Raw genomic sequence first — 22,200 nt, 5'->3', positions numbered from 1 at the left:
ATAGTTTGAGCCAGTTCAGCAGATCTCCATTTCATAGAGATAAGCAAGGCAGCTTTCTTCAGTGCCACCATTTACTTGTCATCTGGAGGGGAGGAGTTTGGAGTTCAACACCCAGTTTGAAGTTTAGATTAAGGCTTGGCTTTTTCCAAGGTGAATAAAGGGTCCAGGCCCTAGCTTGTCCAGTATGATTTTTTAACAGATTGTGTCAGATTCTGGCAATAGACAGCTTTCCTGTCTTATGCCTCAAAGTCCAATATTCATATATTGAGCATATCTGGTAACAAGGTAATCAACAGTGAAAAATCTATCCCTGAGAGTTGGGACCTCCTGAGCTGAATTCACCTAGGGGAGTATACCTGGTAACAGAAGCACAAATGGGATCAAACACTTCACATTTTCCATTCAATCACCTCTGATTATAATGAGGCTGAATCATAGAATTATGCTCTGCATGTGCACACCAACTTTAATTTTGTTGCCTTCCTTAAAATGTTGACATTATATAGCAATACATTTTGTGTGTGCCTTTGAAAATTACTGGTATAGCACTAAAAGAGTGGTAAAACTTGAAAAGTTGATTGTATTTTGAATCTGTGCACCAGATGTCATTTATTTATTTCAGTATTCAATAAAAATATTACAAAGCAGATGAAGCATACTTGAATGAAACAAAAATACCCTATAACTACAATGATACAAACATGTCTTTAACTCCAATACCATGATAGATTATCTCTTTTCTTAAAAAGAAAAAAAAACTACCAAAGGGTTTTGTTTTTGTTTTTGGACACTAGAAAGATTGGGCAGAGTAGGAAATAAGCAGAAACATGCATGGTCAAGGAAATGCAACACATGTGAAGAACATCTGGATCTTTCTTCTAATAACCTCATTCTACAGAAAGTAGAAATACAGTAGTAAAGATTTTCTCACACACAAATACCTGAAAAAAAAATAATGGAGTTAAACTATGTTACTAGCATTTGTGATGTTGGTTTCACAGGACACTTTTGGAAACCATATGTGTAGTACAGAAAAAAAGCCTGAGAGGATGGGATATCATTTACAGTGGATACATGCATGAAAATTTGCACCTATTCCAGAGACAGATATCTGCCAAAATCTTGTTTCCACTAAGATGGGGATGGAGCATAGGAATCATGCAGTCATCCAGATGTAGTTGCATTTCAACTCCAGTATTCCTCACTATTGGACATGTTAGCTATTACTTCCAGAGGTATAGTCAAAGAACATCTGGAGGGTCACATAATTCCCAGCTCTGCCCTATGGTTTGTTCTTCTGAGAAGCAATCATAGAACATTTGAGTTGTCCAGTTGAGGACATCAGAGTTCAAAAAGGATAGCAACAAGCTGGAGTATGTCCAGAGAAGGGTGAGGATGACTGCATCTGCATTGCAGAATCAATGCAATTTGACACCACTGTAACTGTCATGGCTGAATGCTATAGACTTCTGGGATCTGTAGTTTTGTATCAGAGGGCTCTGGTGTCACAACAAACTATACATTCCAGGATTCCATAGAATGGGGCCAAGACAGTTAAAGCAGTGTCAAATTGAATAAATTCTGCAGTGTTGCAGCTGCCCAATATGATCAAAGATTTGGGAACCAATCTCTATAAGCAACAGCTGACGGATCTGGGAATATTTAATTTACAGAAGAGAAGACTAAGAGGTGATATGATAGCCATCTTTAAACATCTGAAGGGATGTCACATAGAAGAGGGAGTAAGCTTGGTTTTGCTGCTACAGAAAATATAACATGAATTCAAATTATTCAAATTAGAAGAGTCTGCCTAATATTAGGAAGAATGTTTTTACGGGAAAAAATGTCTAGTGGAATAGAGTGCTTTGATGGCAGGTGGACTTTTTGTCTTTGGGAGCCTTTAAAACAGAGGCTGGATGGACATCAGTCAGGAGTGCTTTCATTGTATATTCCTGCATGGTGGAGGTTGGAGTAGATACCTTCCTAGTCTGATTATTTTATTGATTCCATGCAAGAGGCATCCGTTTTTTTTGGCTCATTCTCATGGCACTTTAGAATTGCTTCTTGTGGTGTTTGGAGTTTGACTTGATCACTGCAAATTGTCTGAGAATTTGTCATGTGTGTCTAATTGCTATTCCATCTTTGTCCATTGTTTTGTGGTCACCCTTGCTGCACACACTTTTTAATTTGGAAAAAACCTTATGGGAGCAATTACCTAACGGCTCAATTACATTGGACTTTCATTGTAATTTTAGGAGCCCACGGAAGTTGATAGATGATTGTGAAAAGAAATACACCACACACACACACACACACACACACACACACCTCTTGGCTGCTTCTCAGCTCTGGTAGTCACAAGCCCTCCACATCTCATCTACCAGTAATTCACCAGCATTTCATTTTCTTTTGTTGTGAGGTAGACACTAGTAATTTGTTTCCATCAAACTGAATGAAAATGGTCAGAAAAAAATACAGCACAGCCTTACAGATATGAAAAGACATTGATCAACATACCTTGGAGCATTTGATAGAAATAGAGCATTTGATAGAAATGATGATACTTAAAAAACTGACGTTTGGATGTTTGACTCAGTAGAGAAGTTGGTAATCTGTCATCTCATTCTACTGTATTGCCCATTTCCCTTTTGCCTACATCTGCTGCCAGAATTCAACCCTTTCGAATCCTTGTAGCCAGTAAACACATACTAAGTTCTGAGCTCACATGAATTGAACATGCTAGATTGAATTAATGAAAAACAAAGCACCAAACAAACCTGAAAATGTTAATCTAATTTTTTTTGTCTTGCCTGTGGTTAAGACGGGCATAAATTTGATAATGCAGTTTTGAAAACAGTCTCTGACAGAGACCACAGGAGGAATCTGATTATCCTTTTACCTGCTTATTGCTTTATCTTGTTGATTATCACATCCTTTAGCTGGCTTTGTAGAGCCAGGCTTGAATTTCTATCACGAGGGCAACAACAACAGCAACAACAACAAATTCCCCATGCTGTGGTTATGCACCTTAATGTATTCTGTATATTGAGAGATTAGTATCATTTCATGATAGATTTCTCTATCGTGGTTTATAATAGGCTCCCTTCTGGTGACCGCATTAACATCCCATACCATGAGGCTAATTGTTGGATCAGGTCAGCCAACCAAGTTAGCATTGCCATTCTGACAAGACAAAGAGCAAATGTGCTCTTTAGTTGTGTGTGTTTCCAAAGGTCCCTGTGGTTCTTAACCTTTCTTTCAAAAATGACTTTAGCTGACTCCAAATATTAACATGTGGGTTAAGATCCTACATCATAGATGTAATTATGAATGACTATGAATCCTCTCCTGACTTGACTCCTGAAACCTCCTTTAACAGCCAACAGCTGCATGAAGTGACAGGGGTCTATTTTGCTGGTGATCAGGATGCAGCAGGTTAACATTTTCAGCCCCTTCCTGCCAACAATCTCTGATGTGACAAGAAGTTGTGACAAGGGTCCTTATCCTGATTGTCAAAAGGGGGCTGAAAACATAGAATTATAGAGTTGGAGGAGACAAGGGCCATCCAGTCTAACCAGCTGTCATGCAGGAATACACAATCAAAGCATTCCCAACAGATGGCCATCCACCCTTTGTTTGTCTGGTTTATGCATCTGTAACTGCTCAAAAGGATTCAGGCACCATTTCTTTATCCATTGGAAGCGGGGGAAGCAGGACACTGAATTCTTGCAATACTTAATTGCAGTGAAAAACATTTGTAGCTATTAACAGAGTAGACGTGTTGCTGGTCACTACTTCCTCGACAGAAATGTTGGTACCAGAGGCAGCTATAACATGGAAAAAACAGGGATATGTTCCTACACCCCAAATAAAAACGAGCAACCCAACATGTTTGAACTAACATTCAAAATTATTTAAAATTATCCAGAAAAAAAATTCAAAATAATTCAAAAGGAATACGCACATGTGAAATGAAACAACTGGGTCAGGTAAGCCTTGCATAAGTCGACAAAAACATTTTGAACCTGCTAGAGATCACTTGAAGGCTTCTTCCAAAATTTGCACAGAGATGTATTTTTCAATAATCTCCACTTTTCTTATGATTTCTACTTTGGTTGCCAGATTTAAAGATCTGGGTTGGTTGTTTTTTTTGTTTTTGTTTTTAAATAACATGCTGAGGGTAGCTGCTGAGGCCAACTTATCTACTCTTCCCTTTTCTGTCTCTTTTGGGGTTCATACATGCTCAGGGAATCTGGAGGCACCTGCTGTTTATCTTGCCAGTCGTACGCAAGCATGTACAGTTAAAGTAGGGTCATCCAGAGGAGAATTCTGGTCTTTCCCAGACCAAGTGTTTCTTACTGCATTGTTTACTACAGACTTGCTTTTGCCATCCAATACCAAAAGTCTGTGTTTCTCCAGCTGTCCTTCACCACTCTCCCAATGCTGCTGCTGCTGCTGCTGCTTATATAAATGGCCAGATAGATAAATGAGAAGAAAACGGGTGGATAAGTCAAAGCATTTGTTTTGTTTTTTTTGTTTTTAATAATCTTTATTCAATTTTCCATGTAAAAACAAACACAATCAAATTGTAAGACAGTTACAACTGTATGTCATCTACAGGTAAAAATTAAAACATTCCGTAATTAAATTTGCCATTGCATCCAAGTCTTCTTATCTTCAAAACCCTTCTTCTGGATCCCTTCCTTCCTTCCTGGATTGGAGAGGAATACTGTTTAAACATAATCTAGGTCTACGTTGTTCTCACATTTGATAGATAAATTAAATTCTAATTTCATCTAACTTTCGTATGTGTATCCAGTCCCTTTAGTTATTATAACAACTTAAGCAGATAGTTACAAATCTTTCACACCATTTATATAATACAATACCTAGTTTCTGTCACATACGAGCCCCAAATTATATATCACTCTTTAAATTTTTGTGGTATTTTCCTTGGTTGTGTCTTTTAGTCTTCTCATAAACCCTTTTACATGTTCCTCTATTCCAGGTAGTCTCGGAGCCTGCTCTTGGCGTAGAAATATGACTAACAAAACCAAGGGAATGTAAAAAGAAAGGGGCAGTTAAAGTCTTATTTCCCTCTCGAAGGCATCTCAAAATCATTTACTATGAGGGAAAACCTTAAGTTACCAATTAGTACACTCATCTACATTTCAATAAGTCCCCCCTTTATGTTCCATTCCTTTTCCCAAAAGCTTATCACTTTCTTCCAATCTTCCTTCACCCTTTTTTTACTAAAGTTCTTTACATTACAAGAGATTACATCAAGCACTCTATACTCATTAACTTTCATCATCCAATTATCCCAACTGGGGGCTTTATTAGATTTCCACAACTTAGCTATCTCTACTCTTGCTGCCGTTACCATATAGAGCACTATCCTCCAATATGTCTTCTCATCCTCAGTTTTTAATACAGTTGTCATATTTAGGAGGTAAAGTTTGGGGTCTAATGGAAAGTTTATTTCTAATATATTTTGTATCGATTTATGTATTGCTTTCCAAAAATCTTGAATCACCCTGCATTTCCACCAAATATGTATTAAATTGCCTTTATCACAACTGCACCTCCAACATTTTCCGTGGTCTAAATTAAACATTCTTTTAATCTTCCAAGGGGTATAGTACCATCTATTCATGATTTTAAACGAATTCTCTTTAGGTTCTTGTGCAATAGTAAATTCCTGAGTCTTTTTCCAGGTGTTTTGCCATTCCCTCAAATCAATTGTTTTACCCAAATCTTGAGCCCATTTCGGCATATATTCCTTAATCGTATCCTGCTCTAGTAAGCGACTACACAAAAGCATTTGTAAAGGGAGCTTTCATGTCTGAGGCTTTGTTAACTAAAGAGTGTATGTATTTATTTCTTTAAATAACATTATTCCTTCTCTCCAGATGGGTGAGTCTCAAGATGACTCACAACAAAATTAACTGAAAAGACTGAGCTAAAAATAATAAAATTAGAATACAGCCTAATTGTAGTATAACTATGCAAACTGAATTAAAAGTAAAATAGGTGATAAGCATAATAATAAGTGCACAAACACACAGAGGCCAGACTCTTGTAGTTGTCATACGGATGTTTTCCTGTAGATAGAAGTTGTCATGGGAGGCAGCATTGTGCAACAAATGTATTCAGTTCATAGCTGTATAAGCAGAGACCCACAAATGTAACCATTTCACATGTAGTTGTGTACTCCTGGATAGTGCATAATAATTTGTCAGTGTCTTCAGTGAACCACTTTACTCACTGGGATTGTAGAAACAGATACTATGCCTTTCCCATTGGACAATGGGAATTGAACAAGCACATTGGAAAATACACAGTTGATTGCATGATATCCACATTCAGCAGAATGGTGGTATAATGAAAGTACCATGCCACAATGTAAGGATAAATGTACACTGAACAAGCAAAATGTAGGATATCACCCTTAGTCCTGACATACTTCACATGCACTTTATAGCCCTTGCAATAACTTACTTGGCAAATAAGACAGTATTATTGTAATCAGTGTGACTGGGACCCTTTGGGTTAGTCCCAGCTAGAGAAAACCCACTGAATCAAATGTTGAAGGTAAGTCAATCCATAGGTAGATACAACTGTGGACTTGAAAAATGGAAACAGCACCTTCAACAATGACTTTAAAGTAAGGCCAAAAACCTATAATAGATCTGATGTGCCAATAACATGGAAACCACCAACTGCTACATGCCAGGCAGATACTGCACTGACTTCCAAGAGAGAGGAATAGTTGGGGAGATGTGTCAGGAGGAACAGCTGGGGGGCTATGACTGCTGCTTTTCATTGTCTTGAAACCAAGGTGGTTGTCTTGTTCTGTCTAATGCCAGGGCCAGCCTTGGAGAGATTCCTGATAACAAAAATATTACCCAAATAAACAGGTATTCAGTCTGCATGGAAGGAACTTTATTTGAATTAATCTTCTTAAGAAAAGAATTATTGATATTAAGTGGATGGTTATTGGCAGTTATTCAAAGTGAGGCGTTCATCTCAAGCAGCTTATTTTAACTGTCATGAAAGGGCAACAAATAGTTATCCATAAAATTTATTGTGGGCCCTTTCTCCTGCTTTGAAGAGTGGAAAGTATTCTTGGGGTTTGTTTTCTTGGATGTCAAAATAAGCTGGTTCATCTTTAGTACTATGAACCTTGACACACATTTTCTTTCTTTCTTTCTTTTGTTCTTTCTGTGAGTGTGTGTATATGTGTTCTCCATTTGCTGCTCAGGCAGCAAAATAGCTTTGGCTTCTCCTGCTTCATTACTCTTCCGTTGTGTAGCCATGCATTCCTCCTCCACCCTGGGCCTCAAGAGATTTCAGTAAATTCCATGCCATCCCTTTCAGATCCAATATGTTTCAAATAGTTTTGCCTTTGAATCATTTGAAACAGAGAATTGAAAGGAAAGGCATGGAGATGGTTGGCAAACCACTACAATTATTATTATTATTATTATTATTATTATTATTATTATTATTATTTGCTTATATCCCACATTTCCCCCAAGATAGGGACTCAAGGTAACAATATTATAGCCCATCAATGTCAAGCATGCTGTTGTTCATGGAATACAAGTTCTCATTCTCAGTATAATCTCTCCTCATATTGTTGTGTGCCTTCAAGTCATTTCTGACTTACGGCAACCCTAAATCACACCTGTTATGGGGCTTTCTTGGCAAGATGTATTCAGAGGAGGTTGTCATTCCCTTCCCCTGAGTCTGAGACTGTATGATTTGCCCAAGGTCACCCTGTATGTTTCCATGGCTAAGGAAGAGTTTGAACACTGGCTCTCATTCCCTTCATACCCCTTAAATCTACTCTATAGGACTTCTGAACTCTACAGACAAAATGGAGAGGAGCATGATAACTATAGCAATGGGGAGGATCTATTCTGCCACCAGTGCCCATTGCGATGAGAGATGGGCATCACTGGAGACATTATCCCATTTCTCCTGTTTTTCCTTGTATTGAATTGTATGTTTAAGCCCTCCAGAAAAGGGAGCTGTCCTTGTGTACTCTGTAAAGTCCCATAATTGATAGTGGTGGTGTACAAAGTCAATCCCAATACTGCCTTAATATTCAGAGATATAGCAATGTTAGGGTGAAATATCTGTATGCAAGGAAATCTTGTAGCACCTTTGAGACTAATTGGCAAAAGAAGTTGTAGCATATGCTGTCTTGGGAGTTTATCACACTAGTGAGATCCCATGGGAAAACAGCAGGAAAATGGGAGTTAAACGAGATTCGCATTTAAACAAAACTTGAACATTTGGGGAGTTTATCATACTAGGGGACTGCCAAAGTGAAATAACGCGAAGTTAATCCAAACGCAAAACAGAGAAAACAGGCAGCTTTTCTCCTGTGCTTAAAATGCTATTTGAAAACACTGAAATTCTGGACCACGCCAACAGCTATCAGGTCAGAATGCACAGGGAAGCCATTGAAATCCACAAACACCAAGACAACTTCAACAAGAAAGAAGAAACCCTTAAAGTTAACAAAGTTTGGCTACCAGTTCTGGAAAATACTAAAATCAAGACCCAGCAAAATGCAAATGAAAACCACCCAGCGTCAGGGGCTTTCCCAGTAGTCAATGATCACTAATTAAACAAACACTAATCCTCTTTGTATATCCTCCCACCCTGAGGCCTTGCCATTCAACAACAGAACAATACACAGATTAACATGGAAATCACTCCTTTCTACCCAGGGTCACATAGTATATATATATATACCCCACTCTCTTCCATGCCAGCATTTTCTGAAGTTGCCAGCCACAAATGCTGGTGAAACATGAGGAATAAACTCTTCTAGAACATGGCCACATAGCCCGAAAAACCCACAAAAAACTCTTAACTGTAACTTTTTTGTTATTCCAGAGTGATGTTACTTAATACCTAACATATGGCATTTGGTAGTATCACTTTACAGTAGTACAGTCTTATATAAATTTTATTTTTACCCTGTTTTTAGTATAAGTTGTCCCAAGGAGGCTTACAATAAAACTGTTAGCAACAGCAACAGTAATGGGATGCTATAAAGCGTGCAATAAAAGCAGCACCAGACAGAATCAGGTAATGTAATGGTAACAGAAAAGTTAGCCTCTTACATGTGATCAATATCTCTTCTTGCAGGGCAAGTATCATATCTGCATTTCAGCTCTACAAATCTATTCACATCAGGAAAAAAAATGGATTCCTTTTCTGTCAAGGTAGCTTTGCCACCTGTTGCTTAGGGCAAAAATACAAGAGAGTCTTACTATAAATTTAATGCAAACTATAAAATAAGCAGAAAAGCTGAGCTGAGTCATGCTATCAATTTTGCTTTTTATTAGGGCCAAATTAGAAGTGATTTCTTCTCTTCTGGAGTATAGTTATATTACTTTTCATGGAATAATGCACACTATAAATTGTTAAACAGCAATATGCAAAACTTTCTTCTGTTTAATTGAATATGCATGAGTTCTCAATGATCTTGTCCTCTTAGATAAATATCTAATTGTTCTTTTTGCAATGTCCCATGTCCTACCTCATGTTTCCATTGTGTAAATATACACTTACATAGTTAGATATAAATGCTGAATACCAATAATATGCAACTCATAAAATTATAGAATCATAGAGTTGGAAGAGACCATAACGGTCATCCAGTCCAACTCCCTACTGTGCAGGAATACCAAATAAAACCATTCCCAACAGATGACCATCTAGCCTTTATCTAAAAATTTTCAAAGAAGGAGACTCCACCACTCTATGAAGCAGCAGTGTATTTCTGTCAAACAGGTTGACAGGACTTCCAGCACTGTCAAACAGCATTCACTGTCAGGAAGCTCTCTTTCTAATGTTTAGGTGGAATCTCTTCGCTTGTAGTTTGAATCCATTGTTCTGGGTCCTAGTCTCTGGAAGAGCAGGAAACAAGCTCGCTCCATTCTCAATATGACATCCCTTCAAAAATCTAAATAGGTCTATCATGTTACCACTTAACTTTCTCTTCCACAGGCTAAACATATCCAGCTACCTAAGTCTCTCCTCATAGGGTATGGTTTTGATAGCTTTCGCCATTTTGATCACTCTCCTCTGGACATGCTCCAGCTTGTCATTATCCCTTTTGAATTGTCATGCGCAGAACTGGACTCAGTATTCCAGATGAGGACTGAGAAAATAGAGAGTAGAGTGGCACTGTTACTTCCCTCAGTTTAAACACTAAACTCCTATTGAGGAGGTACATTGAAGGCAGTGGTGAATAGCTATGCATCATCCAAGAATGCACAACTTTATGATTGGAGTCTTGTTGGTTAGTTGCATCTAGAAGTAACACACTGGTTGAATGGTGCATCAACAAATAAGTAAATAGGATGGATTTAATAAGTCAACTTTAGTCCACACTAACAAAGATTTAGGCCCATCTGACTTCGTTATATTTGTGAAACTCCACTTATGCAATCATGAACAGAATATGCCAGCCACATCGCCAGCAAAGTACAACTACAAGTTTAAGTAAACTTACATAAGTGTAGAATACCAACAGGATTCTGGCCCAAGTCTCACCGCAAGTCTAAAAATGGAAACTGCTCCTACTTTATCAAAGAAATATCAAGATACCTTATTTGCAAACAGTGACACAAGAGCAGAAGGCTGTAATTTTGTAACTTAATAATCAATACTTGATATAAAAATGTCTGAGCATTAAGTATTGTAGTTCACAAGATACATGTTTCTAAAACTTCCCAAGAAAGTCAAATCTAGCTTCTTTACTATAACACTGGCAGAAGAGACGAGAGGTTGAAGTTCAGTAATGTTCTTTTGGGGTTTCATTCTTTTTCCATTTTTTTAAATTTACCTGAGATTACGTACTTTTATTGTTCTTGTTCATCACTGGGTTCACTTTCTCCTACCCTTGTCTATGGGTATGTAGCTCAAGAATGGTGTAGCTCAAGAAGAAAACAGGGAAATGCCTACTTCCATTCTAGATTGATAGAAGTTTTGGATTCATTTGATTGCTAAACTGTCATTAGTCTTAATTATTGTTTATTGAAGCAAGCTAGATGCTGAAACTACTGTGTGAAGTTGGCTTTTTCCAACTAATCATAGCTATAATTAAGTACAGTGGCCGGTAAAGCTGAAACAACCCACTGCATTGTGTTGTGTTTGAAAGAAATGCTGCATCAATTCACTGTGGTTAATTGATACATATATAATTGGATTTTGCATATTTGGAGACATATATACTTAACAAAATTTTATAACCACAATTTTAGCTCTTTTAAGTAGAATAAAGGAGATTTTGGGTCTTCTTTATAGCTCCAAGATTATGAAGCCTAGACACTTGATACTTGGCTTGGAGATCAGGGACTCCTAGAAGTGTTCAGAGTAGGACTCCATTGTTTTAAAATGGTTTAATTAATTTTAGTCAATTAAAGTCCAGAGAGATTAATTATAGTTATTGAAAAACTGTTTGTAGGCTGCAGTATCATTTTTAATTTCTAGGATGCAGACTTCCTCAACTTTCCCTAGAGGCAAAGGTAGTAGTGGACCTAAGATCATTTATCCAGAAGTTCTGTATGCAGTTCCACACAATGCTTCCTCTTCAAGGGCTCTGGACTCTTCAAATAGTTGAGAGATAAAAATGGTTCTCTGTTTGCCTTGAAGTCGTTGAAACAATAGTTCCTGTGTCTTGTGATGAATTAGTCAGGGGACAAGAATGGCCAATGAAAACACTGGGGAAAAAACCTGGTAGAAGGAGAGAAAAAAGGAGGTGAGGATAATAAAAGAGAAATCCTAGGGGAGGGGGGGGAAGCCACTGTGGGTGCATCTACACTGTAGAAATAATGCAGTTTAATACCACTTTGGCATAGCAATATCCTATGGACTCCTGAGATCTCTAGTTTTACAAGATCTTTAGTCTTTCCTGACAAAAGAAAGCTGGTCCCTCACAGAACTATACTTCCCAGAATTCTGTAGGATGGAGCCATGGCAATGTCAAACTGTACTATTTCTGCAGTATAAATGCAGCCTAACATTCTTTAGAGACAAAGCTGAAGACAGGCCTTGGACATTATCTTGTGCTAAAGGCCTATAGGAAACTCCATACAATATTCTCTTTGCAAGGCCCTAAGACACATCAGACAGTTAAAAGATAGGTTGCCAAGTAGAAGAAGGGGAGGAGAGAAAGAAAGAAAGATGCAAAGAAAAAAATGTTTATGTCTGGTAAAAGTAAGGGAGGAAGGAGAACATGGATAAACAAAAGGTCAGCGAGAAAGGAAGAGCATGGAGTGAGAAGAGAAGAAAGAAATGAGGGCAAGAGATGACCACTATAGTGGTAATGTGGCCAAGAGTTTCTAACTTTCTGAGAAGCTGGGCACCTCTGCTACTGCAAAATGTTTCATTGATAGTATGTATAACAATCCTCTTTGCCCACTTAAAGAACCACCACATGTGAATGAAATATCTGTTTGCAGAACAGTACCAACATTTACTTTCTTTCTGAGTATATATTCTTTTAACTTTTCATGGTATAAGGAATCATCAGTAAGCCATTTCATAATAGTCAGGCCTTATTTTTAAAGAAATGGAAAACCTTGAAAAACAGAAAGAACAAACACCCCCTGAAATAGTTTCATTCAAAGCTATACATTCCATTTAACTTGAAAAGTTGTACTAGCAGCTGCTTCAAAAGACTCATCTTCTATAAGGCATGTTCAGATATAAAGTTGTGAGATCTTTGTCTATTCAGATGTGACACATTTTTAAGGAGGAGGAGGAGGAAAGATCCCTTACAGTTGCCTTTCTTGAGTCCAACCTTCTGCCATGCAGATGATCATCCAGCCTCTTTTTTAAAAAATCCAAAGAAGGAGGCTCCACCAGCCTCCAAGGCAGCCTAGTCCACTGTTGAACAGTTCTTACTGTCAGGAAGTTCAATATTTTTAATATTGAAGTGGAATCTCTTTTCCTGTAGTTTGAATCCATTGCTCCAAGTCCTATTCTCTGGAGCTGCAGAATTTTTATACAGAGCTATCATATCAGCTCTTAACCTCTGATACCAGATGGCAGGAATACCCTTTCATACATTTTTTTTAAAAATGCAGAGAAAAAGGATTAAATAGGTTTGTGACAGAGCACATGCAAAACTATGGCAGGCTGGAAAAAGTATGGTCCATCCGTTTTTGATCCAGCATTACCCACCTTCAGAGGGAAGGGACCCTTTTGTTTGCAGAATTTCCTGATTCTTTTTTCTTGCTGAAGCCCCCTCCTCAGTAGTGCCTCATGTACTTTTCAGAATGTTCCCCAGCCATTCTGAATAGAGTTTTAGATCATTGGGACTACAGAAGAAGTAAACATTGGTGAAAATTATCTATTCTTTTTTCTTCACTGTTACCCATTTGGTAGAATGCTTCTTCATGCAACTCTGGATCTAATCCATTATCTAAAACAGGTGTAGGGAAAGTGTGGACCTTCAAATATTGAACCAGAACTGCCATTATCTCTCACCACTGGCTTTACTGGCTAGGGTTAGTGGAAGATGTCGTCCACTGACATTTGAAGGATCATTTGTAGACCACCCTGATCTAAATCACTATCAAACAATCTGGTACCCTTAATGGAATTGGAATCCTAAGGTAACTGACTTTCCTAGTACATTTCCTAGGGCACTAAGGTAAAGAAATTGAATAAGCTACAAAGTCACTGAAAAACAACCTGTTGAGTTCCATCAGTGATGTTGCTGAGAGTGAACAGCAGGAGACATCCCTGGGGGTTTACAGGAAGATATGCAAGGTGATTGGTTCCTCCATTTAAATCACATTTAGGAATGACACTTTGGAGACATTCTGTTTCATCAGTGTCATATTAAGAGAATCTCTCACAAGCAAATGATAGTATGAAAGACTGTTCTGCAAATAGTGGTATCAAATTGGACTTAGCTCAATGTGTGTGGCATTTGTTGATTTTGTTTCAGTGGAAATTGCAGATGCGACATGATAGTTTACCTTCAGCTGAACAAAACTGCCTTGATACACTGTAGCAGAAAGCAATTCAAGGGAAGAAAGTGGCTGTGGTTTTTGTGTAGCAAAATAAATTGTTGTATTGAATGACTCCTTCATCTTCCACGCTTCTCTGTCACGTGACTCAAAGCAAGTACTGACAAATGTGTCTCTTTACAAAAACTGAATCATTTATTTGGAGGAGACACAGCCAAATTCCATAAAACACCCCACTTCCCTCAGCAATACACAATGCAAGATCATTCCTTTAAAAATGTGCTTTAATGATTTCACTTTGTTTTGATTGCAGATTAAAAATTTCCCAAACCTTTTCAGCATTTTGTTATACTGATGTCTAATGTATCCTTGAGTTAATTAAAAGAATTGTGGGTTGGTTGTTTATTTTTTTCCCCTCTGCCAGTTTTTTTGCAGTCACAGAATTCATTTAAGTAATTTACAATGTTAATAATTAATAATTTGTTTTATTTATATACCGCTATTCCAAAGATCATAGCAGTGAACAGCAAGTAAGCTAATTAGCAAGTAAGCTAATTAGCAAGTAAGCTAATTTGCCCCCAACAATCTGGGTACTCATTTTAGCGACCTCGGAAGGATGCAAGCCTGAGTCAAGCTTGGGCCCTTTTGCTGGTCTTGAACTCGCAACCTTGTGGTTTCGAGTGAATGGCTGCAGTACAGGCATTTAACCACTGCGCCACCAGTGGTTGGAAACCAAAAAGTTTTATTTACAATTCCAAAGAATGTTTCGACAAGAAGAAGATACCAATGATTTTTGGTATATTTTTGAGTTGTTGGAAAATAACTGTGGTCTTTCTTGGATGCAGAATAATTAGGAGAAAATAACTGCAATTCTTAATTTACAGCAGGCCCAGGGTTCACATTACTGCAGTAGCTGAGAAATAGGGACAGGAGTCTCAAGTTCTTCCTCTCTATAAAAATAGTGATTCTAAATCTAGTCTTTGGCGGTGTACAGACTGCCCCTTTGGGGCAGCCTGCACCCGCTCCTTTCCCCAATGGATCGGGGCCTCAGCTGCCACAGTGGCAGCCCTGAGGCCCTGATCCGCCACTTTTCCAGGCCACAGGGAAGCAGCAAAAGGCCACTTCCCCGCGGCCTGGAAAGGGACACCCCGACAGCGGCGGGGAAAGGGAGAAAGTCCCTTTCTCCTTTGTGTTGCTGGCTCAGCCTTGTAAAGGCTGCACGAGCGACATAAAACAAAGTAAGGAGCTCCATTTCGGAGCTCCTTCTGGCGCTGCTGAAAGGGCACCACAGGTGCCCTTCAGTGGCGCCAAGATGGCACATCTGCACTGCCCCATTTGGAGGCGGCACGGCCGTGATGTCATAATGGCAGCACCCATGTAGAATGGGTGCCACCATTACAATGTACTAGGGTTGCGGGACGTCTGGAAAGGATGCCCCGAGGCAACTCTAGTACTTGTGCAGGCCGGCGCAAAGCGCCGGTCTGTACAGCGCCAATGTTACTCTCACCCCTCCATTTCACTTCATCAGCCCAGAACCCTTGTACCAGAGGCAGAAATATCAAAGAAATATGGATGGGTTCCTACACCACAAAAAATAAAACAGTTCAATATTTTTGGACAAACATTTTATCCCAAACTAGCAATATACACAACGAAATAACAAACAGGTCCATAAGTCCATTGCATAAATGAACAAAAACAATTTGAATCTTCTAGAGACTATTTGAAATCATCTTCCAAAATGCATCTAGAGATGGTATTTTCTTTCATCAGCTTCCACTTTTCTTATAACAACTCGTCTTTACTATGGTCCAGAGACCTTGCAAAATCAAATTCATAACTTATAAAATCAGTTAAGAACATGAGGAACAATTGGTCAAATCACACAGACAAAGCTTATTTCAGACATTTCCCCCCAGTACAGAAGTTAGCTGTTCACTGATCCTGACCACCTCAGACAAAAACCTGGCAACTGCCAAAGTCACATTGGGAATCCTATTTTTTAATAAGAATTTGGCATAAAATTGGACCGATTTTCCTGGTAGATTCACTGTCAGTGGATTAATCATGTGTTGTGGAGCCTTCTTGTAGAAACCACAAGACAAAAGAATGTGTTTTCCTGATTACTACAGGGATTTCCTGATTACTACAGGGATGTAAATAAGGAGACCTTGGTCTGGGGAATTTATCATTAGCTCAAACAGAGGAGCGGTCTCTATCCTATGAATACGAAGGTAGCCAAGGTAATAGGTCAACAGAGACAAGTTTTATGAAAACTGAATACTGTTTATTATTCATTCACACATAAGACAATCATACACTCACACAATCATCCAAGAACTCAGGAATATAGTAAGTTAGCGTTGGATAGATAACATGAGGCTTTCTAATGGTTATATTCACCTGTATTGGCGGTGCTCCAGGTCCAGATTGATGAAGACTCAGCAACACGGAGGGGAAGGAAGGAGGGGGAGTGGATTGGAACTATATCAGAACTCAGACTGACATGAAGCCTGTCTGAATTCTAACATGGAACATAGACAAAAGATTTGAGGGACCTTAAATAGACAAAATCTTGCCTCAGGCGAAGAGTTGTTTCCACATTTCAAAGCAAAGGCAATCTACATATTAAAGATTGTTTGATCTATAGAAGTCTTCAAGGTGAGAATGGTTCTGGCCTGGCAAAGCATCCTGGCCATAAATCTGCCTCAAAGGTGTAAATGACTCTTTTCTGTTGGCAACTCCTATCTGGGCCTCTTTGATCTATATTTCAATAGCCTACGTGACCTGTCCGTCTTGCAGTGATGGAGAACTCTACGTCAGGTATCCCATCAGGCACTCTGCATAGGGTCATCAGAAGAAAAGTCATACACATTTAGGATTTTAAGGCACCAATGCTGGTAACAGGGACATAATCCTGCAGTATAAAGGACTTTTCTTATGTTTTCCCTTTTAATTGCCAGAGCTACAGACTTATGCTTCTTTAACATGCCTGGGTTAGCTGGGTTAGCATTTCTCCTTGCTCTTCATTCATGCTCAGAAAAGGATTCTTGAGCCAGGTGCTGCTTGCCTTGCCTATGGTAGGCAACTGCACATGGCTAAAGTAGGATTGGCTAGAGCAGATACCACTCTTTTTTCAAGCTCTACTGCATCGTCTCCTGCTACAACCTGACACTGACACTTACCTGGGAGACAATTTCATTGTCTAAAAGGTGGAAGAGGCCACAAAGGGACCAGTTATTTTAGATCTGTCTTAGAACTCTACTTTTTTCAAGCTCTACTGCATTGTCTGCTGTAGACCTGGCAATGACATTTGCCTGGAAGACAATTTAATTGTTCAAATGGTGGAAGGGGCAACAAGGGGGTCAGCTATATTAGATTTGATCCTAACCAACAGGCACAACCTGGTTAATGGGGTACAAGTGGTGGGATCCTTAGGTGTGAGTGATCATGTTCACTTGGAATTTGTTGTACAATGGAAGGGAAAAGCATAGTCAGAAATGCATTCTAGATTTTAGGAAAGCAGATTTCAGTAAATTTAGGGAAATACTGGATGTGATCTCATGGTTAGGAAAATCCTCCTCCCCCTCCTCCTTTCTGAATAGAAAATGGATTTCTGGTACAGAAAATACATTTAGTAGTACTGGCAACCTGTTTTCTTCACGTGTATATTTCTCTACAACATATTTTCTCAAATAATAATAATAATAATCCCAAACATCAAGATATTTGAGTACAAAGGGACTACTGTGGGGCAATATTAGTTTTCATCCACAGTGGAGAGAAAACTAATGTATTTATTCATCCTTGCATACAAGAATAGAATAGTTGAAGATTTTCATTGTGTGTGTGTTTGTGTGTGCTCTTTCTTTCAATGATATGGATAAAGTAGACCCCACAGAGAATATTTAGGTAATCTTCTCTGTAGTTGTTAAGACAAATGGCATGATTATTATGTAATAACCATTCTTTTTCCTTTCATAGATCCTGGCTTGCACAGGCAACAATTTTTCCTGCAGAGACCATCAAACGTAGTTGTTGTAGAAGGGAAAAACGCTGTGCTGGAATGCTGTGTTTCTGGCTACCCACCCCCAGTGTTTACATGGCTGAGAGGAGATGAACCAATCCCATTCAGGTATGTAGTATGTGGATTTCAACAGAAACATTCAGGACAGAACAAAGACAGGACCGGAGTTGCATGGCATAAATCGATTCTTATGGGTTATGCATTGATTGTGCTACACAACCCTTGTGTTGAATGACAAGATGGTATAACTGAAGGCAACCAAATGCACAATCCAGTGTGCATTTTCATGCCCCTGCATGCACAATGGCACTGCCACTCCACTTCTGCAACCTTTAATACATATATTCCTCAACAGTAAATTAAAAAATGCAATCACTTCCATAGAGAAAGGCACACATGCATAAGAAACCAACTCTATTGCAACTACAGTCTACTGACCCATAAACTATTTACCATGGCAATATCTTATAGCATCTTGGGATTTGCAGTTGAGTGACTATTTAAAATTCTCTGCCAAGGTGTTAAAGTGCCTCACAAATAATAATAATAATAATAATAATAATAATAATAATAATAATTGGAGCCCTGGTGGCGCAGTGGTTAAATGCCTGTACTGCAGCCATTCACTCAAAACCACAAGGTTGCGAGTTCAAGACCAGCAAAAGGGCCCAAGCTTGACTCAGGTTTGCATCCTTCCGAGGTCGCTAAAATGAGTACCCAGACTGTTGGGGGCAAATTAGCTTACTTGCTAATTAGCTTACTTGATGTTCACCGCTATGATCTTTGGAATAGCGGTATATAAATAAAATAATAATAATAATAATAATAATAATAATTTATTTATAGCCCACCCAATCACAAGGAATCAGGACGGGTTACAACAATAAAGAAAGTACAGAGCAAATAAACAATAACAATAAAATAATGAAGCTATTCACAATAGCAATAAAATTAACAAAGCAAATTACATAGCAATTAAACAAAACTATAAATCCCAAGATTACAAATGATGCTGCCATGGCAGTTAAAGTGGAATCTCAGCATGAAAACGCTCTTCACTAGGTCCTAGGAAATGGGGACATTGGCCTCCATTTAGGGAGGTATGAATCTGCTAAATGTGATTATTCTTTCAGTACCAAACTCTTTCTGACTTGGGTCTGCACTGTATTGTGATTCTTTCTTTCTTCCATAACAGCATTCCTATTTGGAATGGCGTCTAATAGTCCTATTTAGAATTGCTTGAAATGGGGATCCTGTTGTTTCTAAATGGATTTGCAAGTTACCTAGAATGCAATTTTAATATTGAAGGAATGTGCAATGCATCTTCTAAAATAGAGAGTAATGTGAAAGCTATAGATTGTGCCCATAGCCTCAGTTTTCAGAGAGTGTCTTCTTATTATTCCAGGTCTAAAAAATATTCATTGCTGGCTGGCAGTAACTTGCTGATATCAAATGCAACAGATGATGATTCTGGGACATATACTTGTGTGGTCACGTACAAAGATGAGAACAGCAGTGCTTCAGCAGAATTATCTGTATTGGGTGAGTGTAGACAACACTGTGTGTTGTACAGTGTCCTTTGCTGATTGCAAGATAGATTTCTTGCTTTTTTTTCCATGCCAGGTTAAATTCTTTTTATGAGAGTTACAATGTTTTCACATGCCTTTTAAACACTACACAAAGGACAGTTATGGATGTTCTGGGCTGAAAAAATAAAATAAAATGTGTTTTTTTATTTGTTGTATGGTGTGTGTGTGTCTCTGTCAGGAGACAAGCAATGATGTGAGCTCAATCAATAGTGTTTCTCAGACTGCACATGAAGGTGATTTTCGTGTGCCACAAGACAATTGCTTTCTGGACGGTTATTATACTGCAACGTATCTGTGGCAACATTTGGCAAGCTTGCTTTGGTTTGGTTTACCAGATTACAGAGAGATTGGTAGAAACAGCAGTGGATTTTCATTTCCACTTGCACCTTCCATAACTGATGGGTAGATTGAAAGATGGAAGAAATGCGCTACAATTTCTTCTCTCAGTTCTATCTAGCCAGGGTCAATTTTCAAGCACATCATCAAACTGAGAATGAGTCCTTTAAAATAAAAGCTATTGTGTATCAATGTGGCACTTCCATGTTCTTGCTATGTGGGTTACGAAGGATCCTTGTCTTGCAGATAGTGTTTTTGTAACTTTCAGGATTGACTACTGCATGCTTTATAGGGCTGCCCCTGAAGACTGTTGGAAACCCTCAGCTCTTGCAAAAGTGGCAAAGCCAACCTTCCAAAGAGTACAAGGAACAGTGCAGCAGGCTGGAGGCCTCCATGCAAGGGGGATGGTGATTCTGTTCTGAGTTTTAGTCTGAATATAACTGTTCCTCGGAACATGAGAGGACAATTTCAGTGGCTGCCCCATAAAGTGTATATGAGTCACACAGTCTGCATCTCTCAGACTGATGGTAGTCTTCAGCTTAATTTCAAAGGCCCTCTGTGAGAGTTTTCTGCTGCTCCAGAGACTAGTACCCGGAGCAATGGATGCAAGCTACAGGAACAGAGATTCCACCTGACAGTAAGGGCTGTTCAACAGTGGAACAAACTCCCTCAGAGTGTAGTGGAGTCTCCTTCCTTAGAGGTCTTTAAACAGAGGCTGGATGGCCATCTGTCAGGGATGCTTCAATTTAGATTTCCTGCATGGCAGGGGGATTGGACTAGATGGCCCTTGCAGTCTCTTCCAATTCTATGATTCTATGATTCTAGGAATCAGTTTATATCTGGGTCAAAGTGATCTCTCCTTCTCTTTATGGTCGATTGTGTGAGGAAAAAGAGCAGGGGAAGGAGGAAGAGGAAAAGAAAGAGATTGGAAGTAGTAAAAGAGAAATATAAAAGAAAATGGCTTCATTAACTTTTTGGCTTCCATGTGAAGTCCTCAACAGAAAAAAAAATCCCCACTTAAGTTCTACATTAGGGATGAGTATAGTTTGATCTTTCTTATGTTGGTGAACTGTATGTCCCAGTATTCCATGCCACTGATTGTACTGGCTAGGGCTAACAGGAGGTGCAGTCTCACCTGTTTTAGAGTATAAAGCCACCCCAAATCAGAGTTTGGGGTAGAAGGGCAGATTTTAAATAAAATAACGATAACACCAACATCTATCATTCCTTGACCAAGGTGTTCAATTACGTTTTAATTTAGATCCTATTCAAAATTTGTGGAAACATAAATTGGAATTACAATCTCACTGTGTTTGGAATTCACATGTGCAGTTGCTAATGACCAAATGTGACCCCAAGACATACTCCTTGAGCAGAGTCTCAATTGAAGAGTTTGCAAGATGCTGCAGATTTGGGGACTGGGAAAGGATGACTGCATTGGGCTGAGATGAGAAGATGCAGCTGAGATGAGAAGATGCAGCAAGACCCTGAGGGCTCTCTCCAACTGCTTATTCTCAATGCACCCTGCAAACAAGGGACTGCTACAGCTGTCACTCCCCAGTGCCCGAATTTGCAGCACTTCAGAAACCCTTTGGTTCAGAAGCTGCCTGGCTTAAGAGGTCGACTTTTGGGGGGAAGCATGAGCAGAAGTCACAGTGATGATGGAGCTCTCTCATTGTACTGCTTCTCATAGTGCAGAATCTTGGCCGATGTTTTCTGTTCAAAACAACTATATGCAAATTTTGCATGATTCACACCAGGACGATTGGCAGAACCTTGAGGGAGGGTGGGGTTTTGATACCCTCCATGATAGAGACCAGAATTTTCAATATAAGCAAGGTCCATTGGATTAAGCTGAGGCATATCATGGGAGGCGGGGTCGGTATATAAGGACAGTACACCCCCCCCCCCATCCTGCCTCTTTTCCATGAAGCACCCCACCCTCCCACCCTAAATGCAGTATGAACTTTGTTGGTCACTTCAGGGCCAGGTAGGAATTTTCTCCCCTTTTCCCGTGGTTTTTTGCCTACCCCATACTGTGTGCCGGGACTGGTAATTGGCTTTGGGTGGCTGTTAAATAGGTTTCACTGGCCCATATGGGGTTAAAGAACTGTTTGGTACGCACCATTGGCACCCCTTTGTGGTGAAAGGTTAGGCTCTTGATCAGCTTACATGTTAAGGGGCGTGGAGTTGTGAGAGAACCTGCCTTTGGGATAGACATGGGGGTTTTGATCAACCT

At 39.1% G+C, this 22,200-nt stretch overlaps 1 protein-coding gene across 1 annotated transcript in view; it reads left to right on the top strand.

Moving 5' to 3' along the window:
• Positions 1-20,372, top strand: part of LOC149324180 (netrin receptor DCC-like) — a 173,459-nt gene extending 153,087 nt beyond the window's left edge. Inside the window, exons 3-5 of the mRNA XM_089499204.1 lie at positions 17,994-18,144; positions 19,442-19,578; positions 20,254-20,372. Of these exons, the coding sequence (XP_089355330.1) occupies positions 17,994-18,144; positions 19,442-19,578; positions 20,254-20,372 (407 nt within the window). The remainder of the gene's footprint in view (positions 1-17,993; positions 18,145-19,441; positions 19,579-20,253) is intronic.
• Positions 20,373-22,200: the final 1,828 nt, after the last annotated feature.

This window comes from Sceloporus occidentalis, unplaced genomic scaffold (assembly GCF_023333645.1).
Source record: "Sceloporus occidentalis isolate IW3139 unplaced genomic scaffold, rSceOcc1.0.p SCAF_1, whole genome shotgun sequence".
Classification (NCBI taxonomy): domain Eukaryota; kingdom Metazoa; phylum Chordata; class Lepidosauria; order Squamata; family Phrynosomatidae; genus Sceloporus; species Sceloporus occidentalis.
The sequence above is the reverse complement of the archived record's forward strand: the minus strand, read 5'-3'. Positions and strand labels throughout refer to the sequence as shown.